Below are 14,144 nucleotides of genomic sequence, written 5' to 3'. Positions count from 1 at the left end.
TTCCCTCTGTAGCGCAGCTTGGGGAGCCATGATACCATGGAGGCTTTGAGGCATGGCTCATTCCTGGAGAACCACAGCCTGGTTTTAGGTCTAAATGTCTGAGAGAGGTGCTGTCTGACGTCGTGTGGTTAAATCAAACAGATAGGAGGAGAGAAATGAATGGATGGGCAGAAGCAAAGTAGTAATCTGTTGAGGGAGGCCAGCTGTTACTGTACTTATAGCCTGTGTGATTGGATGGGATCCTTCTCCATCTGTATGTGTATAGATAAGCCACGGATTGAACCAGCAGTATCACTCTACTGTACTGTAGTCTACTGTACTCGACTGAGAAATCTGCTGAATTGCCATCAATTGGGAAGAGCTCTAGCCCATATTCTATGTCCCTTGCGTCCCTAGAGCATCTGTTGTACTGTATTTCCACTGTAAGCCTTTCCCCTGTGTAGATAATAGAGATCCCTTTTTTTGAGCTGTAAGAAGCAGTGTCCGCTTGTGTAGAGATCTGCTCTAGTTAGTGAATATGAATCCTGTCCTTCAGTTCTAAGCAGTACAGCTCTGGTTCTAAGTAGACATCAGTCCAACAGCAAACCATGCCAGACCTTATACTATAGATCAAGGCTTGTCTAACTTGTACAGTACCGGTGCCAGGCTGTGTTTATCAATCTCTGTGTTTTCAAACTATACTGAACAAAAATATAAACGCAACATGTAAAGTGTTGGTCCCATGTTTCATGAGCTGAAATAAAAGATCCCAGAAATTTTCCATACGCACAAAAAGCCTATTTCTCTATAATTTTGGGCACAACTTTGTTTACATCCCTGTTAGTAAGCTTTTTTCCTTTGCCAAGATAATCCATCCACCTGACAGCTGTGGCATATCAAGAAGCTGATTAAACAGCATAATCATTACACAGGTGCACCTTGTGCTGGGGACAATAAAAGGCCACTCTAAAATGTGCAGTTTTGTAACAGATGTCACAAGTTTTAAGGGAGCGTGCAATTGGCATGTTGGCTGCAGGAATGTACACCAGAGTTGTTGCCAGAGAAGTTAATGTTAATTTATCTACCATAAGCCGCATCCAACGTCGTTTTAGAGAATTTGGCAGTACGTCCAACCAGCCTCACAACTGCAGACCACGTGTAACCACGCCAGCCCAGGACCTCCACATCCATTGTACAACTGAAGAATTTCTGTACAAACTGTCAGAAACCGTCTTAGGGAAGCTCATCTGTGTGCTCGTCGTCCTCACCAGGGTCTTGACCTGACAGCAGTTCGGCGTTGTAACAGACTTCAGTGGGCAAATGCTCACCTTCGATGGCCACCGGCACGCTGGAGAAGTGTTTGCTGATGTCAACATTGTGAACAGAGTGCCCCATGGTGGCGTTGGGATTATGGTATGGGCAGGCATAAGCTACGGACAACAAACACAATTGCATTTTATTGATGGCAATTTGAATGCACAGAGATACCGTGACGAGATCCTGAGGCACGTTGTCGTGCCATTCTTCCGCCACCATCACCTCATGTTTCAGCATGATAATCCAAGGCCCCATGTCGCAAGGATCGGTACACAATTCCTGGAGGCTGAAAATGTCCCAGTTCTTCCATGGCCTGCATCCTCACCAGACATGTCACCCATTGAGCATGTTTGGGATGATCTGCATAGACGTGTACGACAGCGTGTTCCAGGTCCCACCAATATCCAGACACTTCGCATAGCCTTTGAAGAGGAGTGGGACAACATTCCACAGACCACAATCAACAGCCTGATCAACTCTATGCAAAGGAGATGTGTCGCACTGCATTTGGCAAATGTTGGTCATACCAGATACTGACTGGTTGTCTGATCCACGCCCCTACTTTTTTTTTAAAGGTATCTGTGACCAACAGATGCATATCTGTATTCCCAGTCATATGAAATCCATAGATTAGGGCCTAATTTATTTATTTCCTCAAATGACTGATTTCCTCATATGAACTGTAACTCTGTAAAATCTTTGAAATTGTTGCATGTTGCGTTTATGTTTTTGTTCAGTGTATTTACAGTATTTCAATCAATGTGTTTTCCATTGTCTATCTGTGTGCCTCTGTGTGTGTCTCTTTGTGCGTATTTCCATGTGTTTCCCAGTCTGTCTCTCTCTATCTCTGTACATGTCTCCCGTGGAGCTCCTTTATGGGTCTCTGTGTGTAATTAAGGGGGTTTGGCCGAATAGATGTGAGAGACTCATCAAGGTCAGAGCACTCGTTACTGTCTCAGAGTTGCAGAAAGGAAAGAGAAATGGAGAGAGGGAGAGAGAGAGAGAAGTATGGAGAGAGAGAGAGAAACCACTGTCATAGAGGCTCCTGGGGATATAACAGGGGACATAATGGTTCTCTCTCCCTTCTTCAGTCTTCACTTTCTCTCCCCATTTCTACACTTTCCTCTCCCTCTCAGCCAATGCACTCATCTCTCTTTCTACTGCCTCCACTGGGTAATTAGAACAGAGCCCAGTTCATACTGTTGAGTTTTAGACAGCTGGGCATGCATACGTGTGAGTGTGTGGCTGTCAGCGTAATGTGGCAGGATGGAGAAGTAGATTGGATGCAATCCACTGTGTCTCTGTGTGTCTCTGTGTGTCTCTGTGTGTCTCTGTGTGTCTCTGTTAGCATGCCTGTGTAACACTGCTCTGATCAATGGCCATTATAAATCAAAGTGCCATTAGAGGAGATAGTCTGTTTCAGTCTGTCTCTGTATTTCAGGACAACAGACAGCAGAGGCCAGGGTCAGAGAGAAAGGGAGGGAGGGATGAGGTGGAGAGAAGGAAGTTGGGGGAAAGGTGGACAGAGAGATGGATAGAACGACTGTCTACGAGAGAAGAAGAGGCAGATAAGACAGCGTAAGAGGGAGATTGTGAGAAAGATATAGAGAGAGATGCACAGAGAATGACGTACTGACTTACAGAGTGAAGGGGAGAGACAGAGTGTTGGTAGGTGTGGGGGTAGCTGTGTGTTTGGGAGATGGGGGTTGGGGGGGGATCAGGGGAGTGGTGATTGACGGACGAGACGCTCCCACGTCGGGAGTGATCCATCTCCCAGACAGCACTGGGGCAGGAAGACTTTACTCTAGGGATGGTGGGTAATAAACAACTCCAACAGGGTCGCCTCAGGGCTGACAGAGATTGGCAGCAGTGTGTGTGTGTTCAACATTCAGTGTTCAGCAAGAGAAAGGGGGAGGGGAAGAGTGAATATTGTGTGTCTGCACTTCTCAGCGCATGTGAATGCCTGTGTGTACATGTGCATGCAGGAGATGGGTAAAGGTTGTCATTAGAGGTGAAATCTGATAGACCAAGGATTGCAAAAAAAAAAAATTTCAACACATCGTCCTCTCTATGTCACCCATAGAGTTGCATTATATTAGTGTGTCACCTCTGGCACACACACACACACACACACACACACACACACACATACAATACCTTTATGCTTCCATATCCGCAGTCCAAATACCTTAAGAGTGTCAGAATACCTCAGTGTATCCGAACACACACTACCTTACCACTGCCTAAGCGCTAGCAGTACTGCTGTCTTTCAGGTTACTGCTCTCTCTAGTGTTGTTCTGTGCTCTCTGAGTCCATCCCAATCTCTCCTGTTCTCTTCTGACTGGAGTGTGTGGCGGTGACATCACCATCTCCACTCTCAAGGAACAGGCAGGTGATTCAACAGGTTGCCTAGGAGATGCAATCCTTTGCCTGTCCATAATGATGGGGTATGGTCGTTGATGAGTTGGCCTTCTAAGTCAGGTCGTCCTGGCAACCCACTGCTCCCCAGGGCACTGTGGTGATGGTTGTCCTTGGAAGCAAATTGTTGTATTTCTCTGTTCCTCATCATGATTGGACCTTAGAAGAGGAAATCCACTTAAATTGCTGTTAAATGGATTCTCATAATTACAGAATGTTAATCTCATCTCTCCCTCTGTGAGCAAATTAATTAGTTTACTCAGTTTGTGTCAAACATTGTTTAGTGGCTGTTTTTCCTGTAGTTGTTTGCTATGTTCTGATCAAGGTTATTATAGTTTTGTGTTTTTATATTTGTTTTTTCAGACCTGATTTGGATTTCCCATTGAAACCCCCATTAAATATTTGCCCGAAGTTTAGAAGAACAAAACACTAAAACTGAACATAATTCATGATGGTTTTTGTTTTATTTTAGTTAGTTTTGGAGTCAAAGATAATAGTTTCAGTATAATTTTAGTTTTTCAAACGGGTTTGTTAATTATTTTATTTCAGTTTACCAAATATTTTTTTCATGATTAGTTTTAGTTTACTATAATAACCTTGGTTCTGATTTGTAATTTCCCTCTTTTTAGTCACGTGCGTGCGCACATAACTATACCACTCTGCCACTCTGAGCAGGACCTGATGGAGTGTGCAAAGTAACAGACACAGAGGTTCATATCTTTCCCATAGCCTTAGTGTTCATGCAGTGTGTGGACCATCATTGTTGTCGTGTTTGATCTGGGCTCCTGCCCTGTACTGTTGCATAGACAGGGGTGATCAGGGAGTCTGTTTACCTACTGTTGCCATAATAGTAAGCACATAATCTGCATGTTTGTGGTTACTATTCAAATGTCTCTGTTTCTGAGAAGTGCAGACACACACACACACACACACACACACACACACACACACACACACACACACACACACACACACACACACACACATCAGCTGGGCCCAGGGGCAGGTGTGTAGAGCAGGTTAGATAGGTGCAGTTAGACTAAAGCACACCTAACTACAGGTGTGTGTGTGCAGGGAGCTGGCACAGAGAGCTTTCCGGTCTTATACACACACACACACTGGGAGAATATGAGTTACTTTGTTGACCAAGGAAGGTGTGTTGGATTTCCCTATTGAAATGGTTCACTGGATTCTTGGTATCTAAGGAAAGGCAGAATATTCAACCAGACGGTAGCTTTTTCTTTCTTGTTCTTGTATTTTCTTGTCTTTAACACTCCTAAAATAAGCTCAGTCTATTTATCAGATTTAGGTTGTTGTTTCGCTATCATTATTTTCTTGAAAATGTTCAATTGAACAGAACAACCTTTGGTCTTCAAGAGTTTTCGGTATCGTATAGAGGTGTAGTATAATTGGGAGTGTTCTGTTGAGTTTTAAGTGAATGTTGTGTAGAGTTGTATAGTTGTATAGAGTTGTATGAAGTTGTATATGAAGTTGAGTGTTATGGTGAGTTGGGTAGAAGTAGTTCCTCTCTCGGTGCTGTGTCGTCAAGTTCCTGTTTACTGTTAGGATGTTGGATCTGCGGGTCTTAGGTAACCATGACTATGGAATGTTTCCATAGGCCCAGACCCCTATGGCACCATCGGCACCATCGGTCTCATTACTGTCTGCATACTAGAGACTGTTTGTTTTTCCCAAGACCTGACCTCTGTCTAGAGTCAAAGAGTTTCTCAGTGGTTTAGCTGAACGACTTCAGAGTAGATAGTTGTTGCCTTTAACCACTTGCTTTAATTTCATCCCCATAATGGTTAGGATCGGGTGTAGAAAAGCTGATACCAGAGTCTGTTTTACAATGTTCAAGACAAATTATTTTTGATGAATGGCAAAAATCAGCTTTCCTCTATAGGAGACTGTAGGATGCTATGTACTCTACACTGTAACAGAAAACTGTAATTTATACGGTAATGTTAGGTATTATCAACCGTAAAAAAAACTCTGAAATGTTCTTTGGAGCGCCAAAAAACATTTTGACCACTAGTGGGTTCATGGTATTGTTGTTTCTGGCTCATTAACATATTTTGAGGCATGCCTTGTAAGAGGCTATATTTGTAGCACCCGTGAGTGGGAATGCTGTACCAATTTAACTTCTATGTGGTTATAGTGCCCCATCAATTTAAAATGTATAGGGGACAGATTGGAGGGGCAGCTAGTCTTAAACCTCAAATGGTTTTGCCCTTTAGTCACTGCCAGTTTGGAAGCCTTTGTTAAGGCCTCTAGAAGTGCAAGTGATATTAAACACCAAATATTAATTAATATGCTGTAATGTGTAAACACTTTAACCTGCTTGCACAATCCCTTATAAAATACTGTGAAATACAATACCCCTCTCCTCAATGAATTTCATTCATCCATTCATTCATTCTGATTACGGTAGCATTTGCTTTTTTACATTATAATACAGTAGTGTACTCTGTGTCATTACACAGTACTTGCTTTGATACCATATGTATATTACAGTAGGTGTACAGCTGCCTGTAAATTACTGTCAAATTCACGATAACCCCTTTACATTTACCCCATTTCTGTTGCTACGGTAGGGAAGTGAGAACTAGAACTGGCCTCTATTTTAGGATTTGCTACTGTACATCTATTGACCAAGTAGCTGCACGTATTATTGGCTGTGTGTATTACAGATACTGTTTATTTCTGAAGTGAAAAGATGTCTTTCACAGATGTATGTAAACTCTCTCTCTCTCTCTCTCTCTCTCTCTCTCTCTCTCTCTCTCTCTCTCTCTCTCTCTCTCTCTCTCTCTCTCTCTCTCTCTCTCTCTCTCTCTCTCTCTCTCTCTCTCTCTCTCTGTCTCTCTCTCTCTCTCAATTCAATTTCAATTTAAGGGCTTTATTGGCATGGGAAACGTGTGTTAACATTGCCAAAGCAAGTGCCTCTCTCTCTCTCTCTCTCTCTCTCTCTCTCTCTCTCTCTCTCTCTCTCTCTCTCTCTCTCTCTCTCTCTCTCTCTCTCTCTCTCTCTCTCTCTCTCTCTCTCTCTCTCTCTCTCTCTCTCTCTCTCTCTCTCTCTCTCTCTCTCTCTCTCTCTGCCTCCCTTTGTGGTTTGGTAAAATTGTATAACATGGTGGGAATCCAGCCTGCAGCAGGACCTCATGGGGGCAGACAGCGTAGCAGGACCTATTACAGACTCACAGAGCTCTGCCTTCACTGGCTGGAAAACACCAAATTAGACATGGAAGCGCTCCTCAGGGGTCTCACTACCATCTCCAAACTAATCCTTTGGAGATGCATGTGGAGTGAATAGATACCGGCCCTAAGCCTGCACGAGATGGAGCAGTGTGGATGCTAGTTTACATAGTGATTATCATAATCTACTGCTGGGGTTATCGTTGTCCTCTAATGGAGAACCACATCCGATAACACACAGCCAGTCTAAACAAAGGCTGTGATTAGGGCACTTGGAACAAAGACATAGCAGTACTTAGACACACACACACAGGTGCACGCATATAGGCACACACACACACACAGGCGTACACACAAACGCACAGGCACAGAGCGTTGGGCCAGTAACCGAAAGGTTGCTGGTTCGAATCCCAGAGCCAACTAAGTGAAAAATCTGTCGATGTGCCCTTGTAAGTCGCTCTGGATAAGAGCGTCTGCTAAACTGTAAACTATATACTGTAAACACACACTTCCCCCTCTTTCATCGCAAACACAAACAATACATTATGTGACCATACTAACATATTACACAAAACAGCATTCATTACAAAGGCCACACTTTAATTCACTTGACTGGATTTCAAAGAGCCCCTATAGGCATCACATGATTGGAATCACTGACAGACAATTCCCTGATGTAACTAGCTAGCTGCTAAAGGCCTCATTGTCCTACAGTGCATCTGTTTGTAGTTCTGTTGAGTGGGTTGTGATGCGCTTATACAGGGACACACACTCACACACTTTCTCAAAAACACAGCCTGATAACACAGACATACAGAGAGAAAGTAAGAGACACACAGGTCAGTATCACTCCCAGACAGTCTAAAAGGATTGAGGATCAGGGTGTAGAAATGTATTAGATATAGGCAGGCCTATCAGAGAGCTCTCTGTAGACTCATTGAGGCGGAAGCCTCTCCTCTCTTTCCCCTGGCCTGGTGTCAGGATCGATGCAGGGGCTGTCTGCTCCCTCTCTGGCAAAGTAATACTGCACTCTTAGAAAAACAAGGTGCTATCTAAAACCAACAAGGGTTATTCGGCTGTACCCATAGGATAACACTTTGAAGAACCCCTTTTGGTTCCAGGTAGAATCCTTTTGGTTCAATTAGAACCCTTTACACAAAGAGTTCTACCTGGAACCCAAAAAGGGTTCTCCTATGGGGACAGCCGCAGAACCCTTTTTTCTAAGAGTGTGTTCCTTCAGAACAGGTTGCGTTCCTGCATGTTGTGTGAACGGAAGTAATGCACTCAGTCAATCTAATATATTCTCTCTCTCTCTCTCTCTCTCTCTCTCTCTCTCTCTCTCTCTCTCTCTCTCTCTCTCTCTCTCTCTCTCTCTCTCTCTCTCTCTCTCTCTCTCTCTCTCTCTCTCTCTCTCTCTCTCTCTCTCAGACATCCCTCCCTCCTCTCTACAGTGCCAGTGTGGATCGGTGGACTTCCTGTGTTCCCCACGGCTGGCGAAGAAAGACCTGCCCCCTCCCAGACCATGTCACGGCCGGCCTGCAGTCAAGCCCCGCCCCCAGCTCACAGCCACACCCACCTCCCAAAAACCTCAAGGTACAGTGTTGGTTTATCACTCATTTCAGCACTACTACTAGTTGTTCATAATATCAATAATGTCATTACCATTGACTAACGGTGTTGGTACAATGTAAAGTCGTGTTATCAGCCTGACCCCAGTTTCACCTGGTCAGGTCACCCTTCACCCGTTTACAGTATTTATCCCACAAACACATCAGTCAGATAGACACATGGACGGCTCTAAAAAAACTCCTTGTTAGTCCTACTATAGCCTCATGCTATCTGCCTGTTGATACATCAGTTTAGTTTCCACACGAAACGGCCTGCCATTCTCTGCTGTGCTGTAGCTGCACACACACACACTCAGAGAGGAAGGAAGCAGAGACACCTCACAGAGATACCTGCTTCCTCATTCAGTCCTAATACAACACCAAGCACACAGCAAAGACTGGCCTGCATAAAATATATAAAGAAAGCCTACTGTCCTCTAAATGCATTCTGCAGTAACCATGTTTTAAGAACAAGTATTATTTATTATAACAAGTATTATTTATTATATATTATATATATTATAACAAGTATTATAACAAGTATTATTTATTATTTATTATAACAAGTAGCTAGCCAAACAGTAGCATTTTAGCCTCTGATAGCGTGGGCGGCCATTTGAGGAGTCTATTTCTGGACTGCTCTCTGCCTGTAATTTGTGCGACTGCGTGTGCGTGTTTATTCTTTATCTGTCTGTGAAACCACAGTGACTTAGACACACTCATCTCCATATCCTGTTCTGAAATCAGGAAGCTGTCTTAGCTCTGTGAAGCAGCAGCAGAACCGTCTCCTGCGCTGCGTTCGAGAACCTACTCTCAGAGTTTAGCGATTGTATTTTGTTTTTTGTGGTGGTATTTGGACTGTGGTTTTGTAGTTTGTAGTAGGTAGCAGCAGCAGCCATCTGGAATACAGTAATGGAGGCTTTCTCTCTCGGAACTCACCGGGGCACTTGAAACAGGACTGTTTCCGTGGTTACGCCAGTGACCTGACTTTGTCTCTCTCTTTTTCTCTCCTTCCTTCTTCCTCCCTTCATCACCCCTCTTCTTGGACCTGGACCTGCAGTGCCCCCTAAACCCCCTCACCTGCTGGCCCTCGGACAGGACAAGAAGCCCAAGAGGATCCCCCCAGCCCCCTCCAGGCCTCTGCCTGCCCCTCCACCTCCACCCAAACCGCGGCCCAGCCAGACACCCCCTGGCCTGGCCACACAGCCTCAGAGAGAGGCCCAGAGTGTGGGACTGCTCATCGAGAGGTTCGAGAACTCCAGGTACTGTACTGTCCTGCAGGGGGTAGGGTATTCCACAAGTTGCTCTCGCCCTGTTGACGCATCAGATGAATGTTTTGTGCATGTGTTTGTGTGTGTGTGTGTGTAAAAAAACTGGAGGTGTGACAGATGTTCATACATAATTATATTTCGTTGGATGATTTATGATGTGGTTATTGTTATACAGTATGAGTAGGACTTTGAATGTTTTGCACGGAATGTTCTGATGTTCTTCTGTTGTTACCCAACCTGTGTTTCACACTTCTCTCTGTGGGAATGTTAGGTTCCGGTGGTGTGTTGTGGTTTCAGCCGAACCAAGGCTGAAACGTGAGAAAGGTTTAATTTCACAGTTCTTTTGTGAAGTGTTTCTTTTTTATATCCCAGGGTTCCAATTCTTGGTGTCCCTCCGAAGAGTCAGCTTCACCTGTACCTGACTATGGACGCCACATCCAAAACCCCAGCCCCTTCTGCCCCTGACCCCACAGCACATGCCCCTTCAGGGTCAGCAGGAGCAAAGGACTCTGGGGAACCCTCCCCAACCGACAAACTTGCACTTATCGTCTCGGAGCGGACTGATGAGGTCACCGAGCTGACAGAACTTTTGTGCCTGGCCTCACTCTGCATCGACGGCCCCGGCGACTCTACAGAGGACGACCTCAACGTCGTCCACGGTGATGGAGTTGGTTGCCTTGACAACGCGGAGAGGGAGGAGAGAGACTCTTCCAATGAGCTCCATGACAATCCGGACTCACACTCCTCGGAGCAGAACGGAAAGATTCCCAACCGGGACAGTGGGATCGACAGCCCATCATGCGCAGCGGAGGGCGAGGTGTTCCCCAACGAGGACGCCATCGACGAGGAGGAGCGCTACGACAGCGTCACGGAGACAGAGACTAGCGTGTCCTGCTGCGTAACCCTGGGCAACAAGCGTGACTCCACGCAGGACGAGGACAGTGACCTGGATGAGGTCAGCAGTGGAGAGACGGAGGGAGGGGAGAAGGCAGACACACACACAGAGGTACACAGGGTGAGTCACACACACACACACACACACACACACATTCTTATCAATCTCCTTAGTCCGTAGTTCAGTAACCGTAGTCTGTCTGTCTATTCTTATCTGTGTCAGTTTCATGCTGTCTAGACTTAGGTGTTTTTTATACACAAACAAACAGACACACTATTTCAGACGCACTAGTGTGTGTGTGGTGGTCACAAGCGTCTGTTGCCGTATCTAATAATGGATCTGCTGTGGGGTGTGGAGGAAAGGCATACCTGCCCAGGGCTGTAACAGGAGCTGGTGACTGCAGCTAGAGGACAGACAGAAACAGACAGAAAAATGCACTCAGCTCAGCTACTGTTTCCACCATTGATCTGTGTGAGTGTGATACCAACACATCAAACAGAGAAGTTCACATCATACCGGTATTCATTAAACCCCCTGCCAGAAAAAGACTGTCTATTTACTGAAATAAAAGGATAGGGGGAAGGTCAAGAAACATCAGACAAAAATAGAGAGAGGGAGAAAAGGAGGTCGAGAAAAAATAGAGAGCCAGAATAGTGAGAGAGTGTGATGAAAAGGAGTGTGTGAAAGAGAAAGAGACGGGTGTGTGAGTAGGAGCTGAAACTGGTTAGAGTTGTTGTATGTTGGCACAGTACAGTCATCATGGGTGTCAGCAGAACTGTTTTTATCCCCTCAGCATTGTTATAATGGGGCACAGCCCAACACTCCCGGTACCTAGGCACCACACCAAACACACATGAGCACACACTGACACACACACGCCCTGTATTGGCAGCCCACACCCTTTGCCTAATGGGCAAAGGGATCTCTGGTATCCTATGTTTCCTGATGTCAGCATTACTGCCCAGAGGAAAGTTGTGTTGAGGGAACAGTACTACTTATTTACATAAATGTAAATGTACTACTTCTCTGACACTAATAGCTGACATGTTGACAACTTTTTAATGTCACAGAGGATGTGGGTTTTGGGGATGCACATTGCAACAGGAAAAGAAATACATGTATTTCTCTTCTTTCAGTGTTTAGCATTGTCTGCTACAGAAATAGATTAGATATATAGATATATTGTTTGTGTTTGTATGTGTTTGTGAGTGAGTGTGAGTGTGTTCATGTGTGTGTCATGCTTACAGTATGTGCATGTGTGCTTGTTTGTGGACATATCTCTACTGTACACTCTTAGAAAAAAGGTTCCAAAAGGGTTATTCGGCTGTCCCCATAGGAGAACACTTTTTGGTTCCAGGTAGAACCGTTTTTGGTTCTAGGTGTAACCCTTTTGGGTTCCATGTAGAACCCTCTGCGGAAAGGGTTCTACATGGAACCCAAAAGGGTTCCACCTGAAACCAAAAGGACTCAAACTTTTTCACTTGTATTGCTTCCTTTTTGCTGTCAATTGTTTTGTTTTGTATTGTTTTGTTGTTTACTAATGTTGTGTGGCTTTTCTGCCACCAGGTGACATGTTTAGTTTTGTCTTCTGCTTAAAAAATGAAATACTTGAAAGAGAAAACGGTTCTACCTGGAACCGAAAAGGGTTCTTCAAAGGGTTCCCCTATGGGGACAGACGAAGAACCCTTTTAGGTTCTAGATAGCACCTTTTTTTCTAAGAGTGTATGTTTCACAATTTCCTCAAATGTCTTGGTTTAGTGCGTGCATGTCTGTGTGTACCAGACGGCTGTTGCAAAACACAATGTCACAATGTAGTACACTGAGGACTGGTCTCAGTCACGTCACAGGAATGTCATTTCATCCATTAAGTTAATCCCTGTTCCCGAAGTAGTCCAACTGAATACACATCCGCAACACCTTACATGTTATCTCAGCTCCACTAGTAAAGACAGTATTGGTGACTAACTCAGCTCTCAGTAAAGCAGCACTGACTGCCGACTGTTGCAACATGCACTGACACATTATGAGGTTGGCCCAGTTTCCCTCAACAACCGAGATGAAAAGAGCGCCAGCGGACAACCCCATTTCAGACCACTTTTATCTTTGTATGTAATCACTGGTTAGAGTTTGGTTGCTTTCACCAACAGGCCCTAATGTTGCTGATATTCTCTCTCAAAGGTCATAGGCCCGGAGGCAAATGTTTAGTGTATGATAAAGGTCTAATGTAGTTGAGTATATTCTATATGGGATGGTTCTGACTGTTTGTGTAGTTGAGTGTATTCTATATGGGATGGTTCTGACTGTTTGTGTAGTTGAGTGTATTCTATATGGGATGGTTCTGACTGTTTGTGTAGTTGAGTGTATTCTATATGGGATGGTTCTGACTGTTTGTGTAGTTGAGTGTTTTCTATATGGGATGGTTCTGACTGTTTGTGTAGTTGAGTGTATTCTATATGGGATGGTTCTGACTGTTTGTGTAGTTGAGTGTATTCTATATGGGATGGTTCTGACTGTTTGTGTAGTTGAGTGTATTCTATATGGGATGGTTCTGACTGTTTGTGTAGTTGAGTGTATTCTATATGGGATGGTTCTGACTGTTTGTGTAGTTGAGTGTTTTCTATATGGGATGGTTCTGACTGTTTATTTTGTGTAGTTGAGTGTATTCTATATGGGATGGTTCTGACTGTTTGTGTAGTTGAGTGTATTCTATATGGGATGGTTCTGACTGTTTGTGTAGTTGAGTGTATTCTATATGGGATGGTTCTGACTGTTTATTTTGTGTAGTTGAGTGTATTCTATATGGGATGGTTCTGACTGTTTGTGTAGTTGAGTGTATTCTATATGGGATGGTTCTGACTGTTTGTGTAGTTGAGTGTTTTCTATATGGGATGGTTCTGACTGTTTGTGTCCTCTTCTCTCCCTCAGTGCTCAGAGACCCAGAGGTTACTGAACATCGCCAGAGAGCTCCTTCACACTGAGGAGGCCTACGTCAAGAGACTCAACCTCCTGGACCAGGTATACACACACACACACACACAGTGGGGTTGTGTACTCTGAAAAACACAACCACATGCAAAGGACGTCAGGCTGCTTGCTTAGCGAGTACCACTTGCTCCCGATCCGGCACATACCTGGCTCGAACGTGGGACCTCTGCTTCACAAACACCGTTCTCCCTCAAGCGCCTCTACCGGTCGCTAGCTCTTGAGCAGCGCAAATGTGGACACTGAAGGCTGAGGAGTAGGTTTCACATATCTCCATGTGCTACACATACACACCCAGTTATGGAAACACACATACACACATACAGTTTGTCCTTAATGAAGGCCTACTCCTCCCGGGTTGGGCCATATTCATAGTGTTTTACATCTGGTGTGAGATATACATATTTGTTGTTGAGGGTGACAATCACAGACATGACTACAGACAAAAGGAGATGTACTGGCACAGACAGTAGGCTAATCTCA

At 44.6% G+C, this 14,144-nt stretch overlaps 1 protein-coding gene across 1 annotated transcript in view; it reads left to right on the top strand.

The window, feature by feature from the left end:
• Positions 1 to 2,519: 2,519 nt before the first annotated feature.
• Positions 2,520 to 14,144, top strand: part of LOC311147593 (FYVE, RhoGEF and PH domain-containing protein 3-like) — a gene marked incomplete at its 5' end in the record, with an annotated part of 29,211 nt that continues 17,586 nt past the window's right edge. Inside the window, 6 exons of the mRNA XM_084184334.1 lie at positions 2,520 to 2,549; positions 2,645 to 2,653; positions 8,358 to 8,499; positions 9,499 to 9,775; positions 10,157 to 10,799; positions 13,605 to 13,694. Coding sequence (XP_084040460.1) covers positions 2,520 to 2,549; positions 2,645 to 2,653; positions 8,358 to 8,499; positions 9,499 to 9,775; positions 10,157 to 10,799; positions 13,605 to 13,694 — 1,191 coding nt within the window. The remainder of the gene's footprint in view (positions 2,550 to 2,644; positions 2,654 to 8,357; positions 8,500 to 9,498; positions 9,776 to 10,156; positions 10,800 to 13,604; positions 13,695 to 14,144) is intronic.

Source organism: Coregonus lavaretus, assembly GCF_964263955.1.
Source record: "Coregonus lavaretus genome assembly, chromosome: 20".
NCBI classification, from domain to species: domain Eukaryota; kingdom Metazoa; phylum Chordata; class Actinopteri; order Salmoniformes; family Salmonidae; genus Coregonus; species Coregonus lavaretus.
The sequence above is the reverse complement of the archived record's forward strand: the minus strand, read 5'-3'. Positions and strand labels throughout refer to the sequence as shown.